The sequence below is a fragment of the Euleptes europaea genome, chromosome 15 (genome assembly GCF_029931775.1).
Source record: "Euleptes europaea isolate rEulEur1 chromosome 15, rEulEur1.hap1, whole genome shotgun sequence".
Classification (NCBI taxonomy): domain Eukaryota; kingdom Metazoa; phylum Chordata; class Lepidosauria; order Squamata; family Sphaerodactylidae; genus Euleptes; species Euleptes europaea.
The window spans coordinates 58,197,623-58,219,497 of NC_079326.1; the positions used below are offsets into that span (position 1 = coordinate 58,197,623).

The 21,875-nt window shown below is 47.5% G+C and overlaps 1 protein-coding gene across 1 annotated transcript in view; it reads left to right on the forward strand.

The window, feature by feature from the left end:
• Positions 1-21,875, forward strand: part of CPS1 (carbamoyl-phosphate synthase 1) — a 146,973-nt gene that overhangs the window by 21,764 nt on the left and 103,334 nt on the right. Inside the window, exons 5-11 of the mRNA XM_056861131.1 lie at positions 1,390-1,446; positions 2,736-2,828; positions 7,004-7,093; positions 8,807-8,935; positions 10,842-10,948; positions 13,413-13,554; positions 18,325-18,402. Coding sequence (XP_056717109.1) covers positions 1,390-1,446; positions 2,736-2,828; positions 7,004-7,093; positions 8,807-8,935; positions 10,842-10,948; positions 13,413-13,554; positions 18,325-18,402 — 696 coding nt within the window. The remainder of the gene's footprint in view (positions 1-1,389; positions 1,447-2,735; positions 2,829-7,003; positions 7,094-8,806; positions 8,936-10,841; positions 10,949-13,412; positions 13,555-18,324; positions 18,403-21,875) is intronic.

Below are 21,875 nucleotides of genomic sequence, written 5' to 3' on the forward strand. Positions count from 1 at the left end.
GATCCGTTGGAGCTCCTTTTTCTCAGCAGGAGCCCTGCCGATTATATATTTTAATATTTTTATCCTACCTTTCCTCATGGCTCAAGGTAGCTGATTTGTGTGGATGCAGAGAGTCCACTACAGATCTATACTGGCTTAACAGTTGCTTCTTCTTCCTGGGTAGTCCTGGAATTTTTTGTTCTGTGGGACGAGCAATCTCTTCACAGAGAAGCCTCGGTGCCTTTCCAAAATTGCAATCCCCTGGATTTTTGAGGAGAAATTGTGAGGGTCAATGTGTTCAGTTGCACTTGGACTGCGTCCAGAATGATGGAAGAGGCGTTTGGGTGTGGGTGTAGCTGCATGGAGAGCTCGTCCTTTTGCCCTCCTCTCTACAAGTGTCCACCTCTGGCACCAAACTCTTCAGTTTTAGGCAGTAGGTACAATTGTATTTTCGCAGGCATTTGTGGATTGGTTTGTTCTTACATGTATTGTTTTACTGATTTGTTTCAGCACTCAAATGTTTGCCTGTGTTTACGGCTGTGTGGTATTGGCTTTTGGAAAAGATGGTTGTAAGTGCTGGTTTTTAAGATGTGCTTTAACCCTTTGTTTTACGCTTCTGTTCATTTGCTTTTTGTGTGCGGGTGTTTCATTGCTGTTTTTATGGTTTGTTGTGTAAACTTTTTTGAGATCCCCTGTGGCCATCTAGATGAGCGTGAAAGGTTTAAAAATATTTATAAACAAAGTGGCACTGGTCCTATTGCATGAATCTGCCTTATACTGAATCAGACCTTTGGTCCTTCAAAGTCAGTATTGTCTACTCAGATGGGCAGCGGCTCTCCAGGGTCTCAGGCTGAGGTCTTTCCCATCACCTACTTGCCTAGTCCCTTTAACTGGAGATGCTGGGGATTGAACCTGGGACCTTTTGCATGCCAAGCAGAGGCTCTGCCACTGAGCCATGGCCCCTCCCTGTCTGTTTTCCTCAGAAATGATCCTTGGATAACATCTGAACAGGAGTGACTTGCAGTTGTACTGGCACTAACAACCCAGTTCTTGTTGAAGTACGTGGAAATCACGACATGGCTTCATATGGTCAATATTATGCGTGCACAAATCCTCCCCAGGTGAACACTGTTTTTTGCCAGAAAGCCATGCGTAAGGTAAAGATCAGCTCTCACAGTTACGGGTGATGAGACAGAGTGTTTGCCATGCGGCTCTGACGGGACAGAATAATCAGATGGAGTTTTGAGCATAAAAAATTGGCATTTGGTGTTTGATGTATAGTCCCCGTGGAGATCAATATTAGTTTTGCTGTTGACATTCCCGAAGCCTGCATCTGCAGTGTTCTCTTCCACAAAGTACATTTCCAAGTCTAATTTCTCACCGCCTGTATTTTGTGTTTCTTTCTTCCAGGTCCCGGCTCTTTACGGTATTGATACCAGGATGCTCTCCAAGATAATTCGAGACAAGGTAGACAAAAAAAATTCAAGAAGCTGTTTTGATTCATTAGGGGGAAAAATTCGTAATCTAACAAAATATAACAAAAACTCTTTTTAGGACCAACTAAAATCAAACTTCTGAGTACACTAAGAACAATTCTTCATGCTGGATTTTAGTCATAAAAGATAGGAAAGAGACATTTCTGGACACAAATGAAGCCCCGGTCAGTACTTTGCAGATCAGTTTTCAGATGGAGTAGTAAAATTGCCCTGGAGATTATCAACTTCCAGTGTGGTTTTTCAGACTCAGGTTAGGCTGAGTCTGTTTTTCAGACTCAGGTTTTTCAGACATGTTTTTCAGACTCAGGTTAGGCTGTGTCAAGTGCCTAGATCTCTAGTTGCATCAAAGCATGGTGGACCACAACCTACAGCTAGGCTTGCTAACCTCCAGGTACTAGCTGGAGATCTCCTGCTAATTCAACTGATCTCCAGCCAATAGAGATCAGTTCACCTGGAGAAAATGACCGATTTGGCCATTGGACTCTATGGCATTGAAGTCCCTCCCCTCCCCAAACCCCGCCCTCCTTAGGCTCCACCCCAAAAACCTCCCGCTGGTGGCAAAGAGGGACCTGGCAACCCTACCTACAGCGAGAATTCCCCAAGGGGTACAATCGGTCAAAAATGTCTTTTATTAACAAACCAATTTAAAGGCACTTCTACAGATCAGTTTAGATGATCTTACAAATTATCATTTGGAGGGTGGTGAGTCAGCTTTAGACTGCTGTCTTCTCAGATTGGCCAGGGATCATGGAGGGTTTTTTAAAATAATCTTTTGGGCAGGTAGGAATCCCTGGAGGTATGTGTGTGTGTGTGTGTGGGGGGGGGAGGCAGTTGTGAATTTCCTGCATTGTGCAGGGGGTTGGACTAGATGACCCTGGTGGTCCCTTTCCAACTCTAATGATTCTATGATTCTCTGTTCTTCACTGCGCTCAGGTTGTGCGACAGGTAGCCTGCTGCCCACCTCTTGTGCAATGGTCCAGTCCCTCCTAAAAGCAGAAGCTGTTGCTGCCCCCCTGCCCCCTGGGGGGCAATACAACCCTCATTCCCCCCCCCCCTTCACAGGTTGACAGCATGTTTCATTTTGTATTCGGGCTGAGAAGTTTCTGTAACCTTGATTTAGACAGAAAACCTGGTTACAAAGAAGTCAGACCAAAACATGGGGGCGGTTGTTCCAGTTCCTAAGAGAGTTTGTTCATTAGTACCTGGTGCCACCTGTCTTTCTGGCCGGCACTCACCTGTTTAATTTTTTATTTCCATCAGGGAACTGTTCTCGGGAAGATTGAGTTTGAGGGTCAGCCGGTGGAATTCTTGGATCCAAACAAGAGAAACTTGGTTGCTGAAGTTTCAACCAAGGTAAAGGTTGTGTTTCCTTCTAGGCACTCTATCTTACGGAGGGGGCGGGGAGGTTTATAAAATCAACTTGAAATGGAGCTGCGAAAGAGTTTTTTGATAATAGAAAAGTAGAGTCAGGGAAGAGCTAGTGGATATTATTGTGGAAATAGACATGATGAAGAAGAAGGTTGAGCTGCCGTTAAAAACTGCAGCGCTGTGTCAAGCTGTTATCCTTGCAACCACATAAAACTCTGTGAAGTGGCAAACAATGTTTATTTAGAACATTTCTATGCCACCTCTTCACAGTCCTGCTTAAAGTGGCTGACAATTAATAACCACAATAAAAAAACAAGCCATTAAAATCCAAGCCACAGATAATGTAGAAAACTTTTTTTAAAATGGTCTAACAATATATTCAAAGGCTACTAACTTTAATGGAAATTATCAGATCAATAGGGCTGTCAATTCGGTTCGGCCCGAACTGAAAATCAGCCGAATTTCCCCTGATTCGGTGGTTTTTAGTTCGGGAGGAACCGAACTCAAAACTGGCAGGCAACCGGGGGGGCCGAATTCAGCGAGTTCGGGAGTTCGCGAATAAATTCGGCCAATTCGGGGCCGTCAGTAAGCAGCATAACCGTCAGTAAGCAGCATTCTCCTCCCCCGGCCAATCGGTGGGCAAGCTGGGTCTTCTTCTGGCCAATCAGTCAGGATTGAGTACTGGAGGAATCAGCTGATGTGCGGCCCGGCCAGGGAGAGAGAGAGAGAGAGCGAAATCCTCGTGTGTGTGTGGGGGGTGCTTGTGCACATTCGCTCCTTTCTGTGGCTGCAGGGGGCGTATTTTTTGGGGTACAGACACAAAACCTTCACTGGAGCTTCAGATGAAGCTTCTTAAGGTACCCCCCAAGTTTTGTAAACATTGGGTCAGGGGGTCCCAAGATATGGGCTCCCCCCATTTTTCTTTCCATGGCTGCAGGGGGTGCATTTTTGGGGGTACAGATCCCAAACTTTGAGCGGAGTTTCAGACCAGTGTTCTTAAGATACCCCCCAAGTTTTGTAAACATTGGGTCAGGGGGTCTCGAGATATGGGCTCTCCCCCTTTTCCCTCCCCCCCTTTTCCATTTATGTGGCTGCAGGGGGCGCTTTTTGGGGGATATAGCCCCCAAACTTTTAGCATAGCTTCAGACAGTTATTCTTAAGATACTACCCAAGTTTTGTAAAGATGGGTTCAGTGGGGGCAGAAATATCGCCTCCCCCCTTTTCTCTTTCCATGGCTGCAGGGGGCGCATTTTTGGGGGTTCAGATCCCAAACTTTGAGCGGAGTTTCAGACCAGTGTTCTTAAGATACCCCCCAAGTTTTGTGAACATTGGGTCAGGGGGTCCCGAGATATGGGCTTTCCCCTTTCCCCTTTCCCCTTTTCTCTATTGGGATGAATGGATCAGCCGATCCTGTGCATCTCCAGAGCAAAACGTTCCGTGCCTAATTGGAATCATCTTGGATTATTTACAAGTCCTCTTCAGCCCCTCTTGATGGAACAGAAGACAGCCACAGTAAGACCCCTTTGGGGGCTTTAATCTATAATTTTTCTCCTGTGTATGTGTGTGTGTGTGTGGGAAAGCAGAGTCTGTGTGTGTGTGGGGAGGGAGCAGTTTCTGTGGGTGGGGGGGAAGCCAAAGGGGGCTTTCGTCGGTTCTGCCTGGGGTGTGTGTTCCCCCTCGAGTCTCTCGCTCCCTGGTTTGAGGGGGGAGGTTTCAGTTGTGTGTTGCAAAGGTGTTGTTTAACAAGGTTGTGTTGTTTTGCAATTTTCTCAGCTGTTGTCGGGGCTGGGAGCTTTGTGCGTGGGCAGCAAGCTCTACGGAGAGATGCACATTAAGGGTGGGGGGGACCCCTTTCAGGGCCCATATCTCAGCCCCCCCTGACCCAATCTTTACAAAACTTGGGGAGTCTTTCAATAAACGTCCTTTGAAGCTCTGCCGAAGGTTTGGGATCTCTAACCCCAAAAATGCCCCCCCCAGAGCCGCGGAAAGGCGCGATTGTGTTTTTAATGGCTTTATTCGGCCGAATTTGTTTCCGAACTTTGAATTCCCGCCGAATTGAACGGATCCGAAGTGGGGGAGTTCGGACTTCGGCACGTACCGAACCCACAAGGGCCAAATTCGGCTGAATCCGAACTGTACCGAATTATTTTTTTTTTGACAGCCCTACAGATCAATCCTAAAAACACTTTGGGAATAAGCCCCATAGACTAGATCTGGATTGTTCCCTAATGATTCAAGTTGTGCACATTTTATCTTTTGTGGTGTGTTTTTGATTCTTTTCCCTCTCTTGATTTAAATGTTTGCTGCTAGTTTTCGGATAGAAGACTCGGTCTGTGTAGAATAAAAAAAACGAACTGTTGTTGTAATCGAGATCTAACGCTGAGTTTCAGTTTTCACCATTTTGCAGAATAAATAAGCGGCAGCGACTGGCTGCTGTTGATCCCGCCTGCCATTAGCGAGAAGGGATTGCCATAAAAAAGCCGAAAATAGCATCCATAAAAGAGATATAGAAAGATTAACAGAACTCCTGTGATCTCATTATCTTTATAACTTCGCTTTATAGGCTTATAAAGTCACGTCACAAATAAAGCTGACAATTAACTAAGCTCTTCATTGGTGGTAATTATAGGACATGATAATCGATGTCCCAGCAAAGAACTGTTTTCATGTAAATCAAGAGGCAGGAACATCGAGGCGTTTTCTTATCAATGGTAGGTTAGACAGGATGGATTTTCATTTTTTATTCCAGTGCAGCAGCTGAAAGCATTTCTGCAGTTCAGCTCTCCGCTTTGCCTGCTTTTGCAACCAGTTTCTGGAGAAAGGAGGGGCCGTGGCTCAGTGGCAGAGCATCTGCTTGGCATGCAGAAGGTCCCAGGTTCAGTCCCCTGCATCTCCAGTTAAAGGGACTGGGCAAGTAGGTGATGGGAAAGACCCCTGCCTGAGACCCTGGAGAGCCATAGGGAGGGGCTGGGGCTCAGTGGTAGAGGGTCTGCTTGGCATGAAGAAGGTCCCAGGTTCAATCCTCGGCATCTCCAGTTAAAGGAACCAGGCAAGTAGGTAAAGATTCCTCGTAGTGGGAGGGAACCACAGGATCCCACTGTCGGTAGAGCTTGGAGAAAACTGTGGCTCAGTGGCAGAGCATCTGCTTGGCATGCAGAAGATCCCAGATCAATCCCCGTCCTCTCCAGTTAAAGGATCTGGCAGTAGGTGATGCAAAAGACCTCTGTTTGAGACCCTGGAGAGCCACTGTTACTCTGAGTAGACAATACTGACTCTTGATGGACCAAGGTTCTGATTCAGTATAAGGCGGCTTGATGTGTTCAGAGTGGGCAGAGATGCATTTTTCTCCCTGTCTTATCCTGCTATGATCTGGTTCACCCAGTGAAACTTATTAGCCGCATGTTTAGGGTGGAGTACTTGTTCACTCAATGAACCTATGGAATTGGCCACCACAAGGGCTTTCATATAGAGGATGTTGCCTAGTTGTTTTCTGTTGCCCCAGAAGGTCGGACCAGAACCAACGGGTTGAAATTAAATCAAAAGAGTTTCCGTCTAGGCATTAGGAAGAATTTTCTACCAGTTAGAGCGGTTCCTCAGTGGAACAAGCTTCCTCAGGAGGTGGTGAGCTCTCCTTCCCTGGAGGTTTTTAAGAAGAGGCTAGATGGCCATCTGTCAGCAATGCTGATTCTATGACCTTAGGGAGGGAATCTTGGTCATCTTCTGGGCATGGAGTAGGGGTCACTGGGGGGGTGGGAGGGAGGTAGTTGTGAATATCCTGCATTGTGCAGGGAGTTAGACTAGATGACCCTGGTGGTACCTTCCAACTCTATGATTCTATAAGATGTGGTTGGCATAGATTGCTTTAAAAGGGAATTAGATGAATGGATGAGTAAGGGATCTATCGCCATTGTTCAGCCACTGTAATCTCCAACAGCAGCAGCCTTCTCATTCCAAATATCAGTGGCAGAGGGAAACAGCCGGGGAAGTCGTACACCACCAACGTTCTTCAAATAAACAAACACGGTTTGAAAGACCCCTGCCTGAGACTCTGGACCCCCACCATCTCTCTGAGTAGACTGCACTGACCATGCTGGACCAGGGGTCTGACTCAGTGGGACAGAACTTCACATGTTCACTCGTTCATTTCTTCATATTGACAGGACATCAAAGTGTATGGCAAAGGGAATCCAATAAAAGTCATAGCTGTGGATTGTGGACTAAAGCACAACGCTGTTCGCTTGCTCATCAAGGTAAATCCTCAACAGCTTTCTCTTCTATGGAGCTATCTCGCAAAGGGCTTCTCGGCGCTGGTTTTCACTGATGCCGTGGCTACCTACAGCTTGAGCAATGGTACCAAAAACAGAGATGGGATCAGGGGACTGGGAGTTCACTTAACAAAAAAATAGGGCAGGTGTGTCTCATTCTGTCTGATACATTTTTCAGACTAGGGGAATGGCAATCATAAAGAGGAAGAAATCTTTGGATATGTGTAGAGAGTGTTCATTCCATTAGCCTGCATAGGTCAGCCATACAGAAATCCAGTAGGCATGAATCCAGAAGAAAATATTCCCAATATATTCCATTAGGTTCACAGAACAGTTACTTGAGTGACCACACAAGCTGGCAACATAACCCCAGAGATCCCTGGAAGATTATTATGTAGACCTGTATCACTCTGCTTTCTCACCTGGATTTGGACCATAGACTGCATTGACCTGACGAATGATCTATGCCAGAAAATGGCGTGTCTCACAAGTGTTCAGTACCATCAACCACAGTATCCTTATGGCTGGGAGGAAACATTTTGCGGTGGGCCCATTTCTTCATGGCAGGCCGGCCTCTGAAGCTGGTGCTGAGAAATTGCTGTCCCAACTCATGATTTTTAGTCACTGGGGTGCCACAGGATTCGATCTTGTCTCCTGTTCCGTTGAATATCTGTTTTGAGTCCCTGGAGGAGGTCGTTGAGATTTGAATGTTGTTGCCACCTATATGCAAGGTTTGGTGGTGGTGGTGGAAAGCGCCATCAAGTCACAGCTGACTTATGGCAACCCCATAAGGTTTTCAAGGCATGAGACGTTGGGAGGTGGTTTTGCCATTGCCTGCCCCCGCGTGGGCTGAGAGAGTTCAGAGAGAACTGTGACTGGCCCAAGGTCACCCAGCAGGCTTCATGGGGAGGAGTGCGGAATCAAACCCGGTTCTCCAGATTAGAGTCCACAGCTCTTAACCATTTCGCCATGCTTGCTCTCTATGCAAGGTTTACATTTAAATAAATAAATAAAGTGTTCTTTCCTCATTCGCTAAAAGATGGTGGTATGAGGAAGGCCTCAAGATGTGGAGATAGCTGATGAGAGCCAGTGTGGTGTAGTGGTTAGGAGCGGTGGATGCTAATCTGGAGAACCAGGTTTGATTCCCCACTCCTCCACATGAGCGGTGGACTCTAATTTGGTGAACTGGATTGGTTTCCCCACTCCTCCACATGAAGCCTGCTGGGTGACCTTGGGCCAGTCACAGTTCTCTCTGAACTCTCTCAGCCCCACCTACTTCACAAGGTGTCTGTTGTGGAGAGAGGAAGGGAAGGCGATTGTAAGCTGGTTTGTGACTCCTTAAAGGTAGAGAAAATTGGAGTATAAAAACCTCCTCCTCCTCCTTCTTGCCTCTGCCCAAAATGGTCAGCTGTGATAGCTGAATGGAACGTCCATGTTCAGAAGTAGTTGGGCTCATGGGAAAAATGGCAAAAAGGCTGATCACACCCGCTGCTTGTTGGTCTCCTGGGAGTATGTGGTAGGAGATTGTAGGATGCTTGAGCTACCCACCGGGCTTCATAAGCAAAGCAGGGACTGGAATTTGTCTCTGCTGGGTTCAGACCCAACGCTTTGCTCTCTTACACTACCTTCTTCAACATCACCGAATCTAGATGACATTAATGCCACAAGTTTGGTTACCTGGTTTGTTTGTTTTCCCAGAGAGGTGCCGAGGTGCATCTGGTTCCTTGGAATCACGATTTCACCAAGATGGACTATGATGGACTTTTCATTTCCGGTGGACCTGGGGATCCAGCCCAAGCCAAAGAGCTCATTGAGAACGTCAGGAAGGTAGCTCACATGCAAGGAATCCCTCTCTTGAGCAACGTATTGCGCTCCTGCAAACCTCATTTCCCATCTTGCACTATAGCGGCTTAGAGCTTGGAGATACATGCATGCTTTAAATCTCAGCCCCTACACTGCCCTCTGTGTATCGATGAACACCTCCCCTTTTGTTATTCTACATTAGAACTGATGGCTTTACAGCCCCTGTGCCCCCCCAAAGTCATTCTGGATTCACCTTTGACCCTCTTGAGCAAACATTTTGGGGATGTAGCTGGGGAAGCCGGTGAACCCCACTCTCTTTGTATGAGCAGTAATAATATAAGTGGAGACCCTGGCCAGATCAGGCCAGTGAGGGTCCATCTCGTCCAGCATCTTGTCTCCCACAGTGGCCAACTGGTTCCTCTGGAGGTCCAACAGCAGTAAGATCTTTAAATCTAAGCCAGAGACTCTTGTGCCTTAAACTTAAGAACACTTAAGACAGAGAAGTCAATCACATTTAGATGGTGCAGAGTTTTTTTCTGTTGACCCAGAAGGTCGGACCAGAACTAACGGGTTGAAATTAAATCAGAGTTTCCGTCTAGACATTAGGAAGAATTTTCTAACAGAGCGGTTCCTCAGTGGAACAGGCTTCCTCGGGAGGTGGTGGGCTCTCTTTCCCTGGAGGTTTTTAAGCAGAGGCTAGATGGCCATCTGTCGGCAATGCTGATTCTTTGAGGCTGATCATGAGAGGCAGGGCAGGAAGGGGCCACGAGAGCCAAACACTGATGCAACCCTTCCTGCCCTCCCTCTCAATTGGGGTCAGGAAGCAATTTTCCTCCAGGCCAGATTGGCCAGGGATCCTGGAGGATTTTTTTGGCCATTTTCTGGGCATGGCGTCACTGGGGGTGACTGGGTGTGACTGGGGGCGTGGGGGGGAGGTAGTTGTGTATCTCCTGCATTGTGCAGGGGGTTGGACTAGATGACCCTGGTGATCCCTTCCAGTTCTATGATTCTACGTGCACTTTGCCCAATCACTGCCGCTCTTTGAGAGAAAAAACTGTGCTGGTGTATATTGTCCTGCCCCATAATTTTTAAACAGAAGCATGCAATATGGTTTGTGAAGGAATTTAGCTTTTTAAAACATTGAATACCGGTATATGCAGAAAATGAGAATCAGTATGGTGCAGCAGTTAAGAGTGTTGAATTAGCATCTGGGAGACCTGGATAAAAATCCCCTCTCGTGCCATAGAAGCTTTCTGGGTGACCTTGAGCCAGTCACACACTCTCGGCCTAACCTACCACACAGGGTTGTTGTGAGGAGAAAATGGAGGAGAGGAGAATGATTTAAGCCGGTTTGGGTCCCTATTGAGGAGAAAGGCAGGGTATAAATGAAGTACGGTAAATAAAATATGTACTGTTACCTTTGCATGCTGTTATTCATCTATATAGAATCCTATTCTTTTTTTTATACCTTCAGCAATATAATGAACTGTATGTAGTAAAAGGCAATGCAATAATTATCCTTAGATTGATATATTTAAAATGAATTATAAAGAAGAAGAAAAAGAAGAAGAGTTGGTTTTTATATGCCGACTTTCTCTACCACTTAAGGGAGACTCAAACCGGCTTACAATCACCTTCCCTTCCCCTCCCCACAACAGACACCCTGTGAGGTAGGTAGGGCTGAGAGAGCTCTAAGAGAGCTGTGACTAGCCCAAGGTCACCCAGCTGGCTTCATGTGGAGGATTGGGGAATCAAACCTGGTTCTCCAGATTATAATCCACTGCTACACATGAGATTATGATTAACATAATGTTAATCATTGTTTTATATTTCTAATAATACTTCCCAAACATTAAAAATTGAGGTTTTCCCCCTATATAGAATCCTATTCTTAGTCACTGTCGATTGCCGGGGGCTTCCTTCCATCCAGGTTCTAGAGAGTGATCGCCAAGAGCCGCTGTTTGGAATCAGTTTGGGGAACCTCATAACTGGCCTAGCCGCTGGAACCTCCTCCTACAAAATGCCCATGGCGAACAGGTGCGAAGACACTGCTGCCGTGCGCACCTCTGTGCATGTGGCTACAGCATACGCGAGAACCGAGATGCCTGCTCATTTCCTCTCTCCTCCTTCTGCCAATCTTGGAATTTGGGTGGTGGTGGATAATCTATTAGAATTGGGAATCAATCAGATACCTGACACCGTGCTTCTGTTCTGCCCTCATCAAGCACCTGTCGTGTTGGATTGTGTAAAGTAAGCAGGCTGCAGTTTGGAGGAAGGGACTGCATGCCCACCTCCCTCTGTGCCCTGCGCCTGGGCCACACTCTTCATCCCCGTGCTATGTAGGGTTGCCAGCCTCCAGGTACCAGCTGGAGATCTCCTGCTATTACAACTGATCTCCAGCCAAGAGAGATCAGTTCCCCTGGAGAAAATGGGCTCTTTGGCCATTGGACTCTATGGCATTGAAGTTCCTCCCCTCCCCAAATCCTGCCCCCCTCAGGGTCTGCCCTAAAATCCTCCTGCTGGTGGCGAAGAGGGACCCGGCAACCCTATTGCTGCAGGTTATTGTGCTAGCTCAATGCAGGGATCAGCACCTCTGGTTTGAGAAGAGAGGGATGGAGTGGGTTGAAGGGAAAACTGGGCAATATGTTAGCTGTGTCTTCTGCTAAAGGCTGAACAATTGCACAGGGCTTGGGGATAACGGGGGGCGGGGAGTGAGGGCAGATTTCTGCATGGTGCCCCCTCCCTCTGCATCCCACTGATGTTTGCAGTTTGTGCCCTGCAAGGCCAATAGATTTTGTGCCCCTCTCCCCCCCCTCCACAGACCTAGGGTTGCCAAGTCCCTCCTTGCAACCGGTGGGAGGTTTCCGGAGGTGGGGTTGGGGGCAGCGATCGGTATCATCTATGCGATGATGTCACTTCCGGTTTATGCAGAAGTTCTGGCAATGTACTGGGTGTGTGTGTCTGTCTGTGCTCTAGCACTCGCAGAAAAAACTCTATGGTTTCTGTCTATTCAGTAGGATTGCCAACCTCCAGGTACTTGCTGGAGATTTCCCGCTATTACAACTGATCTCCAGATTAGTTCCCCTGGAGAAAATGGCCGCTTTGGCAATTGGACTCTATGGCATTGAAGTCCCTCCCCTCCCCAAACCCTGCTCTCGACAGGCTCTAACTCCAAAACCTCCCTCCGATGATGAAGAGGGACCTGGCAACCCTACTACTCAGGCTGGCAGCTGCTTTTTGTGGTCCCAGGCTGAGGTCTTTCACATCACCTACTGCCTGGTTCTTTTAACTGGAGATGCCAGGGATTGAACTTGCGACCTTCTGCATGCAAAGCAGGTGCTCTACCCCTGAGCCGTAGCCTCACCCACTAAAACAAAAACAGTGGCTGCTGTATCATTGTTTCCCCAATCGTTGTCCTTTTAAAATCCAACCAGTGGAAGAGTGTGATTCTCTGGCTGTCAGTGTGAAAACCCCCTCCCCATTGAGGAAAACCTACTTGGACCTCGTCCCCCCACCAAAAATAAATCATGATGGCATTGAATACCTCTTTCCAGCCGGGCTGTTCTGGTGTGATTTGCTCTGAGGAGATAACTTTTTCTTAGCCTTAAACCTTTCCCCTTTGTCTCCTCCGTAGCTGTAATTAGGGTTGCCACCTCTGGGTTGGGGCTGGATCCTGGGGAGGGCAGGGACCTTAGTGGGGTATCATACCATAGAGTCTACCCTCCAAAGCATCTGTTTCCTCCAGGGGAACTGATCTCTGTAGTCTAGAGATGAGCTATAATGCTAGAAGATCTCCAATCCCTACCTGGAGGTTAGCAAACCCTAGCAGTAATGCACAGTGCATTATGTTCCTTCTACATGCCCCGGCACATTATTTAATGTGTAAATAGAGCCATCATGGTATAGTGGTTAAGAGCCGTGGTTTGGAGTGGTGGACTCTAATCTGGAGAACCGGGGTTGATTCCCCACTCCTCCACATGAGCGGCAGACTCTAATTTGGAGAACCGGGTTGGTTTCTCCACTCCTCCACATGATGCCAGCTGGGTGACCTTGGGCTAGTCACAGTTCTCTCTGAACTCTCTCAGTTCACCTACCACACAGGGTGTCTGTTGTGGGGAGGGGAAGGGAAGGTGATTGTAAGCTGGTTTGATTCTCCTTAAAAGGTAGAGAAAGTCGGCATATAAAAACCAACTCTTCTTCTTCTTCTTCTTCTTCTTCTTCTTCTTCTTCTTCTTCTTCTTCTTCTTCTTCTTCTCTCTTGCCCTTCACACCCCCTCCTCTGCCACTTAAGGAAGGTTTGAGCCTTCCTTAAGTGGCAGAGAAAGTCGGCATACAAAAACCAACTCCTCCTCCTCTTCTTCTTGTTCTTCGTCATCATCATCATCATCATCATCATCTTCTTCTTCTTCTTCTTTGCTCTTGCCCTTCACACCCCTCCCCTCCTCTCTCCCTCCCCAACCCATCCCTTCTCCATGCTCTTGATGTGCTCATCTCTCTTTAGAGGACAGAACCAACCAGTTGTGAACATGATAAATGGACAGGCTTTCATTACTGCTCAGAATCATGGCTATGCGATTGACAGCCGCTCCCTCCCTCCTGGCTGGAAGCCTCTCTTTGTGAATGCCAACGATCAAACAAATGAGGTGAGCCTCTCTCTCTCTCTCTCTCTCTCTGGGTACCTGTGAAGGATGTGATAAGACAGGGGAGATGAACCGTCTGCTGATCTGTTCCTCCACAGAACTTGCTCCTGTTCTTGAATCCCACTTCTGGAATTCTTAGGCCACCGCCAGCTCTTTCTCTTTGATTAATTCCTGGAGAGGTGGTGGGATTTATTCCATGTGGTGGTGGAAAGAGCCGTCAAGTCGCAGCCAACTTACGGCAACCCCTCATGGGGTTCACAAGGCAAGAGACATTCAGAGGTGGTTTGCCATTGCCTGCCTCCACATCACACCTCTGGTATGCCTTAGAATTATAGGGTAGGAAGGGGCCAAAGAGGCCATCTAGTTCAACCTCCTGCCCAATCCAAGGTATGCCTTGGAGGTCTCCTATCCAAGTACTAACCAAGAAGAAGAGTTGGTTTTTATATCCCAATTTTCTTTACTTTTTTAAAGGAGACTCAAAGCAGCTTACAATTTCCTTCTCTTCCCCTCCCCACAACAGACACCCGTTGAGGTAGGTGGGGCTGAGAGAGTGTGACTAGCCCAAGGTCACCTAGCTGGCGTCATGTGAAGGAGCGGAGAAACCAACCCAGTTCTCCAGATTAGAGTCCACCGCCCATGTGGAGGAGTGGGGAATCAAACCTGGTTCTTCAGATTAGAGTCTGCCACTCTTAACCACTACACCATGCCCACCCTGCTTAGTTTCCAAGATCCGACAAGATTGGGCTAACCTGGACCATCCAGGTCAGGGCGCTTTATTCCATACTGGGAGAGTAAGACAACCCGCAATGAAAATTACAGGGACCTCTTCTTCAGGCTGCAGGTTAAGAAAAAATAAAACAACCGTTCCCCCAAGAAGAAACAACATAAGTACTGGGAGGAGAGAAAAAGCTGTGCCCAGGGGACACCTGCCCCATGTGCAGTTTGTAACCGTTTTCAAGTAGAATGGAAGAGGTTTTGAAAATGACCGCAGGGCCCTGGTCCTGACAGAGCTCAGGTCGCAGTGAGACATGCTGGGACAAACAAAAGTGGTTTTTCTCTTGGGAAATTAAAAAGAAATCTACCAGTTATTCAACTCAGTTTCCAGATTAAGTGAAACTTGCTGGTACCTTTAAAGACAAAGAGCAGAAGGGAGACTCTTGTGGTGTGGTCTATCCTTGGCAAAGATTTCAGGTGACACACTCCAAATAGAGTCTGTAGAAGCCCAGTTGGGGAACAATATTGTTGGGAAGACGTGGACTTGTGATGCTGAAGTGGCAGATTCTACATTCTAGTCATGTTCTCCTTGGGGCGCTTGCGTAGTGTTGTCAGGTTGCGTTCCCGCACACCTGCCAGTGCCGCTTTTCTTGGGAATGTATTTTCTGACAGCACCTGAGAAGAATGCATTTATAGCCACCTGCCACACTCTCACTCTCCCCCCACATCTCTGTTCTTCATCCACCCCCAGAGATATTACTGAGCTGGAATAGTTATACCGCTTGGTCAGATCACAGGCTAGGATTCCCATTTGCCTGCTTATGGCGGGAGACTGATTGGCAGATGGAAACTGGGGCCCAATTGGGGAGGTAGGGTTGCCAACTTTGGGTTGGGGTAGGGTTGACAGCTCCCAACCCAGAGCTGGAAACCTTACCTGGAGATCTCCTGAAATTACAACTGATCTCCAGGAGGCAGAGATCAATTCACCTGGAGAAAATGGCCACTTTGGAGGGTGGACTCTACAGCATTATATTTCACTGAAGTCCCCACCCCCAGCCCCACCCTCCCCAATCTTCACCCCTAGAATCTCCAGGTATTTCCCAACCCAGAGTTAGCATCCCTAATAAAAATAGTTGTTCTTTAAAAATAATAATGAACGGGTGAATTTATAACATGTCTTCAGTGTGGAACATAAGAAGAGCCCTGCTGGATCAGACCAAGGCCCATCAAGTCCAGCAGTCTGTTCACACAGTGGCCAACCAGGTAGAAAAATAAATGAAGGTTGGTAGCCAAGGGTCGGTCCTGATGAGTACTTGGATGAGAGACCACCAAGGAAGTCCAGGGCTGCCTTGCCGAGCCAGGCGGTGGCGAACCTCCTCCGAACATCTCTAGGCTTCAAAAACCCCATGAAGGGTTGCCATAAGTCAGCTGTGACTTGAGGAGGACCCTTTCCACCACCAGGAAAAGTTATGTCAGAACTAGTCTTCACAGTGAACCAGCAAAGGGCTCCAGGAAACTGTGGAGCCTGGAAGTGCCACTAGAGGAAACCAAGGCAGGTTGTTTCTGCCCAAAAGAGCCAGCGTGGTGCAGTGGTTAAGAGCTCAGGTTGCCAACCTCCAGGTACTAGCTGGAGATCTCCTGCTATTACAACTGAACTCCAGCCAATAGAGATCAGTTCCCCTGAGAAAATGGCCGCTTTGGCAATAGGACTCCATGGCATTGAAGTCCCTCCCTTCCCCAAACTCCACCATCCAAAGGCTCCACCCAAAAACCTCCCGCCGGTGGTGAATTGGGACCTGGCAACCCTATTAAGAGCAGTGGAATCTAATCTGGAGAACCGGGTTTGATTCCCCACTCCTCCACATGAAGCCTGCTGGGTGACCTCGGGCTAGTCACAGTTCACTCCGAACTGCCGTTTTGATTCTCCTTAAAAGGTAGAGAAAGCTGACATAAAATCCAACTACTCTTCTTCTTCTCAGTGAGGGGGACTTCCGGGTACCATCGCCATGGCGAGCATCTGGATCCTCCCAAAACTGTCTTTCCCTTTATCCTGTAGATCTGTTGCTTTGGGGGAAAAAATCATCCCAAAGAATGTTACAAGCCTGAAAATATCATTTATGTAAAAATGTCTCAACAAAATCTAAACAAGCTTTTCCTTGCCTCTAGCACTTGACTTATTGAAGCCAAACTCTATCGCTTTTAACTTGCAACGCTGATAAAGTCTGCATTCAAATTCCCTTCCATTGTATTCCTAATATTCCAAACAAATAAGATCTGCCAATCTCTCATGAATATTGGAGTTGCTCTTGGCTTATTTTTCACAGGATGCAAAACTTTCTGCTGTCCCTCTTGCAGGGAGGGCTTGTTCCTGCTTTTCAAATTCAAAGCAGTGAGCATTTTTGAAGCTGTTTGCATATTACTCAGTATTTTTTTCTTACTCAGCATTTGGTATCATTTAAGAGAGCTAATTTTGATGCAGTTACTAATCTATACCCTGTTATTTCTTTTGCATGGTTCTAATGACTTTTGTCCAATAATTGCTGATAATTTTACACTCTCCATTTGATTGACATCTCTGAAACCTACCATCAACTACTCCATATGTTCTTTTGATTCTTGCAGGGATGCGCTGCCGTGGAAAAAACAATCTGATCAACATTTTCCTTGATTGTTACATTTATACTCTCAGTAGGGGACTGTTTTACACACATTAATCCAGTCAGTCTCAGATTAATTTGGAGTTCACTTTGAGGGTCAGTTTTCTTCCTGCCCCTGAGGCCGTTTCCACACAGTCTTTTTGCTCCAGCATCGATGCTGTTGGGAAGTGAGGGGTTTTCTTGCTTGTCCCACAACAAGGTAGTACGTTTGTGCCCCTCCAGCGGTTTCCCTGGATTTTCCTCAATCTTTCCTAAACCTGCTTTGGACCCTACTCCATGCTCAAAAGATGGCCAAGATGCCCTCCCTCTCATGATCTGCCTAAGGTCATAGAATCAGCATTGCCTGATTCTTGACCTGAGACAGCTTTTTGTATTGTATTACAAATGCACATGCGCACCGGTGTGCTGAGATTCAGAGAGTGGGCTACACCCACATGACATAGAGAATGGTATGGTCTAGCAGTGAGTTTGGCTAATGGAGACCAAGTCTTATGAGGAAAGGTTGAAGGAGCTGGGTATGTTTAGCCTGAAGAGGAGAAGACTGAGAGGGAATATGATAACCATCTTCAAGTACTGGAAGGGCTGTCACATGGAGGAGGGTGCAGAGTTGTTCTCTGTTGCCCCAGAAGGTCGGACCAGAACCAACAAGTTGAAATTAAATCAAAAGAGTTTCTGTCTAGAAGTAAGGAAGATTTTTCTAACAGTTAGAGCGGTTGCTCAGTGGAACAGGTTTCCTTGGGAGGAGGTAAGCTTACCTGGAGGTTTTTAAGCAGAGGCTAGATGGCCATCTGTCAGCAATGCTGATCCTATGACCTTAGGCAGTTCATGAGAGGGAGGGCATCTTGGGCATCTTCTGGTCACTGGGGGTGTGGGGGGGAGGTGGTTGTGAATTTCCTGCATTGTGCAGGGGGTTGGACTAGATGACCCTGGTGGTCCCTTCCAACTCTATGATTCTATGATTCTATTCAACTGCCCAAGTGGAAGGAGAGAGCAGTCAAAGCTGTTATTTTGCTCTCCAGGGTTAATTTTTCTGTTGTTTTTGTTTTTTTACTGCTTCGCATTTTCCTTTACTTGTGCTATTATTAAATCTGTAGGAAGAGCCGTGTGCCATTTTCTGTGACGTGCTGGGAATGCAGAGTTTCAAAGCCTGCACAAAAGGGAGTGGGATGATTCTAGGTTGTTCACAGGGTGGGTGTGGGTGTGGGTGGGAATGTCTCAAAACCTGAGTGGCTAAAACCCTGTCTGAAGACCTGGAGAGTCATGGGTTTCAACTCTGTCCCTAAATCCTACGAGTTCTTGAATCTCTGTTGCTTGCAAGGTTCCCCAAGTGCAACCCTTTCGTTGCCATGTGCTTCCAAGGTGGGAAATTGATACGACAACTTTTCCTTTTCTTTTCCTTCAGGGAATCATGCATGAGACCAAGCCGGTTTTCACAGTACAGTTCTACCCAGAAGCCAACCCGGGCCCAACAGACACACAGGTACAGTAAAGAGGTGGTCCCGATTAAATGAGCCAGAGCGGGGCTGACTGAAGAAATGCTTGTGGGAGGCCGTTTATGCATGGCCGTTTCCACCCCACTGACTACTTTGGGACTTTGCTTTGATTATGCTTGCATTTTCCGACCATCTGTGGTTGCCTCACTTTCTTTGTGCGTTTCCGCACAACTTGTCCAGGTTTTCTGGGTGCTGGCTAAACACAAATCCAGAAAATGCGTGGAAATGCACGGGGAAAATGAGGCGACTTCTGCCAGTCAGAAAATGCAAGCATAATCAAAGCAAAGCCCTGATGTAGTCAGCAGGGTGACCATGAGGAAACAACCGTGCATAAATGGCCGAAGAGTAAGATTACCACTCTCTTGGGACCCTTGGGCATTTTTGGAAAACAACATCATGTTTTCCTTTTGAAATTTATCCTGCTCCAATCCTTGGTATATTCTTCCTTGTATTCTTGGTGTATTCTTCCTGACTGTTATATGCTGTGGTAGAAGAGAATTGCATCAAATGAAACACAACTTTGTGATGCATCCTTCAGGGTGAGGGCCTGTGGCTCAGTGGTAGAGCCTCTGCTTGGCATGCAGAAGGTCCCAGGTTCAATCCCCGGCATCTCCAGGTACAAGGAACCAGGCAAGTAGGTGACGTGAAAGACCTCTGCCTGAGACCCTGGAGAGCCGCTGCTGGTCTGAGTAGACAATACTGACTTTGATGGACCAAGGGGGGTCTGATTCAGTATAAGGCAGCTTCACGTGTTCATGTGTCTCACCTATGAGAAGTGCTTGGTATTCTAAGCTGGACCTGTGGGGCCCCTCTGCCAAGCCGAGGTGGGGGTGGGTGGGAATTGTGTGCTTGAGTGGTGCTCAATATATCAACGAGCTTCGTGTATGGAGCTTCCTGTGCAGAAGGAATGAGCACATTTGGGAGAAACTCTTCCTGACGGGCTGATTTCCTACGGGCAGGACAGCATTCAGCCATGGACTATCAGAGTGTGTCGGGCAGTCTTGAGAATGGCTTGAACGTGTCTAATGTAGCTGAATCTTGGAGATGGTTTCAATCTGGGCCTGGGAGCCCCTGGAAACCTGATGTCCATTGCTGGCAGGACACAAGTGGTCTGTTCTTTAGGCAGTAGCAATAATTAATGAGGAGCCATCTGCAAAGGAGCAAGTTGGCAACTCTCATAGAAGATCGTCTTTACTCCAGAGGAGACTGCAGTGTTTACATCATGGGTCTTAAATAGTAGAAACCACAGCAGGGAGTCTCTTGCAGAAGCAGAAGCAGAAGAAGAGGAGGAGGAGGAGGTTTTTATATGCCAATTTTCTCTGCCTTTTAAAGGAGATTCAAATCAGCTTACAATCGCCTTCCCTTCCTCTCCCCACAACAGATACCTTGTGAGGCAGGTGAGGCTGAGAGAGTTCAGAGAAAACTGTGACTGGCCCAAGGACACCCAGCAGGCTTCATGTGGAGGAGTGGGGAATCAAACCCGGTTCTCCAGATTAGAGTGCGCCGCTCTTAACCACTACACCACACTCAATTTACCACAGTTTCAGCACAAATCTAAACAGAGTCCGTTGAAGTTGATTGTCTTAGAAGGTTGTAGAAGAGGGCGTCTTGGCCATCTTCTGGGCATGGAGTAGGGGTCACTGGGTGTGTGTGTGGGGGAGGTAGTTGTGAATATCCTGCATTGTGCAGGGGGTTGCACTAGATGACCCTGGTGGTCCCTTCCAACTCTATGATTCGACTCAACATTTCAGTTTGCAGTGCATTTTAAAACTATTACATATTATTGAAGCAGCCGAGCTCTACGTCAACAGACTGATCCACACGAACGCTTTCCGGCTCTCAGCTTTTGGAAGTGAAGCTGGCTTCCCCTTCTGTGGCGCCGCTCGGCAGTCCCCAGAGTGATGTGCTTGGTAGTTCCACAAGCATGAGTAGACAGCATCAGGACGTGTGAAAAGGAAGCGGGGGCACCCCAGGCCCCGTCGACGTCATCTTTAGCGCTCGGCGGAGATGAGGCAGAAAGAATGCGCAGAAACAATTGCATTTTAATTGCCGTCAGTTGCTTTGGGTGGTTAATTAAACGAAGAAACAGGATTTACCCAATGGCAAGAAGTTTGTGTTCTGCCAAACAAAGCCAGGAACTGAACAAACGCCCTGCAGATTCCCTTTCCCAGACTTATAGCACCGGCTACAGAAGGACTGAAAGGCAAACATTTACGTATGATTTATAGACAGGCATACTCTGTGGGCCAAACTGGAGGTTCAGCAGCAGGCCAGAGTCTGGAAATCCTGATCCTTGATGAATGGCTGCAAAGCAATATGTGTAGCAGAGGGAGGTTTTCAGGGGAGGAGCATCAGGTAAGGGAAAGGGGGCTTCCCCTTCCCCCTGCCCATGTTTTCTCCCCTCAACTCCTTCCCCTTGGGGTGGGGTCATGGATCAGTGGAAGAGCCTCTGCTTGGCATGCTGAAGGCCCCACGTTTAATACCTGGCATCTCCAGTTAATATAGGACCAGGTTTCAGGTGATAAGAACATAAGAAAAGCCCTGCTGGATCCAACCAAGTTCCACCAAGTCCAGCAGTCTGTTCACACAGGGGCCAACCAGGTGCCTCTAGGAAGACCACAAACAAGGCAACTGCAGTAGCACCATCCTGCCTGCGTTCCACAGCACCTAGGGTTTCCAGGCCCCTCTTGGCAACCAGCGGGAGATTTTAGGGGCGGAGCCTCAAGGGGGCAGGGTTTAGGGAGGGGAGGGACTTAAATGCCATAGAGTCCAATTACCAAAGCAGCCATTTTCTCCAGGTAAATTGATCTTTATCGGCTGGAAATCAGTTGTAATAGCAGGAGATCTCCAGTTAGTACCTGGAGGTTGGCAACCTTAACATGCTCCTCTGATCCTGTAAATAATATGTATGCATCATGACTAGTATCTATTTTGACTAGTAGCCAAAGATAGCCCTATTCTCCATAAGAACATAAGAAAAGCCCTGCTGGATCAGGCCAAGGCCCGTCAAGTCCAGCAGTCTGTTCACACAGTGGCCAACCAGGTCACCTCTAGGAAGCCCACAAGCAAGACAACTGCAGCAGCATTGACCTGCTTGTGTTCCATGGCATCTAATATAATAGGCCTGCTCCTCTGATCCTGGAGAGAATGGGTGTGCATCATGACTAGTAGCCATTTTGACTAGTAGCCATGGAGAGCCCTCTCTTCCATGTCCATTCCTCTCTTAAACTTGGGCTCAGCAAGAGTGACTTCTGGTCTCTTGGGTTCATGAGCAGGACTCCCAGAAGGTTTGCTGTGGTTTCTACATTTACCCTTTGGCTTTTGCTGTTGTTTTTGTCATGGTTTCTACCACTAGCAGTTAGGCGCACAAATGATCCACAGTTAGGTTTCCCGGTAAAGCTCTGATGTTCCGTCAACTGGAACGTACGAGGAATACAGTTTATATGGAAATGATATGAAA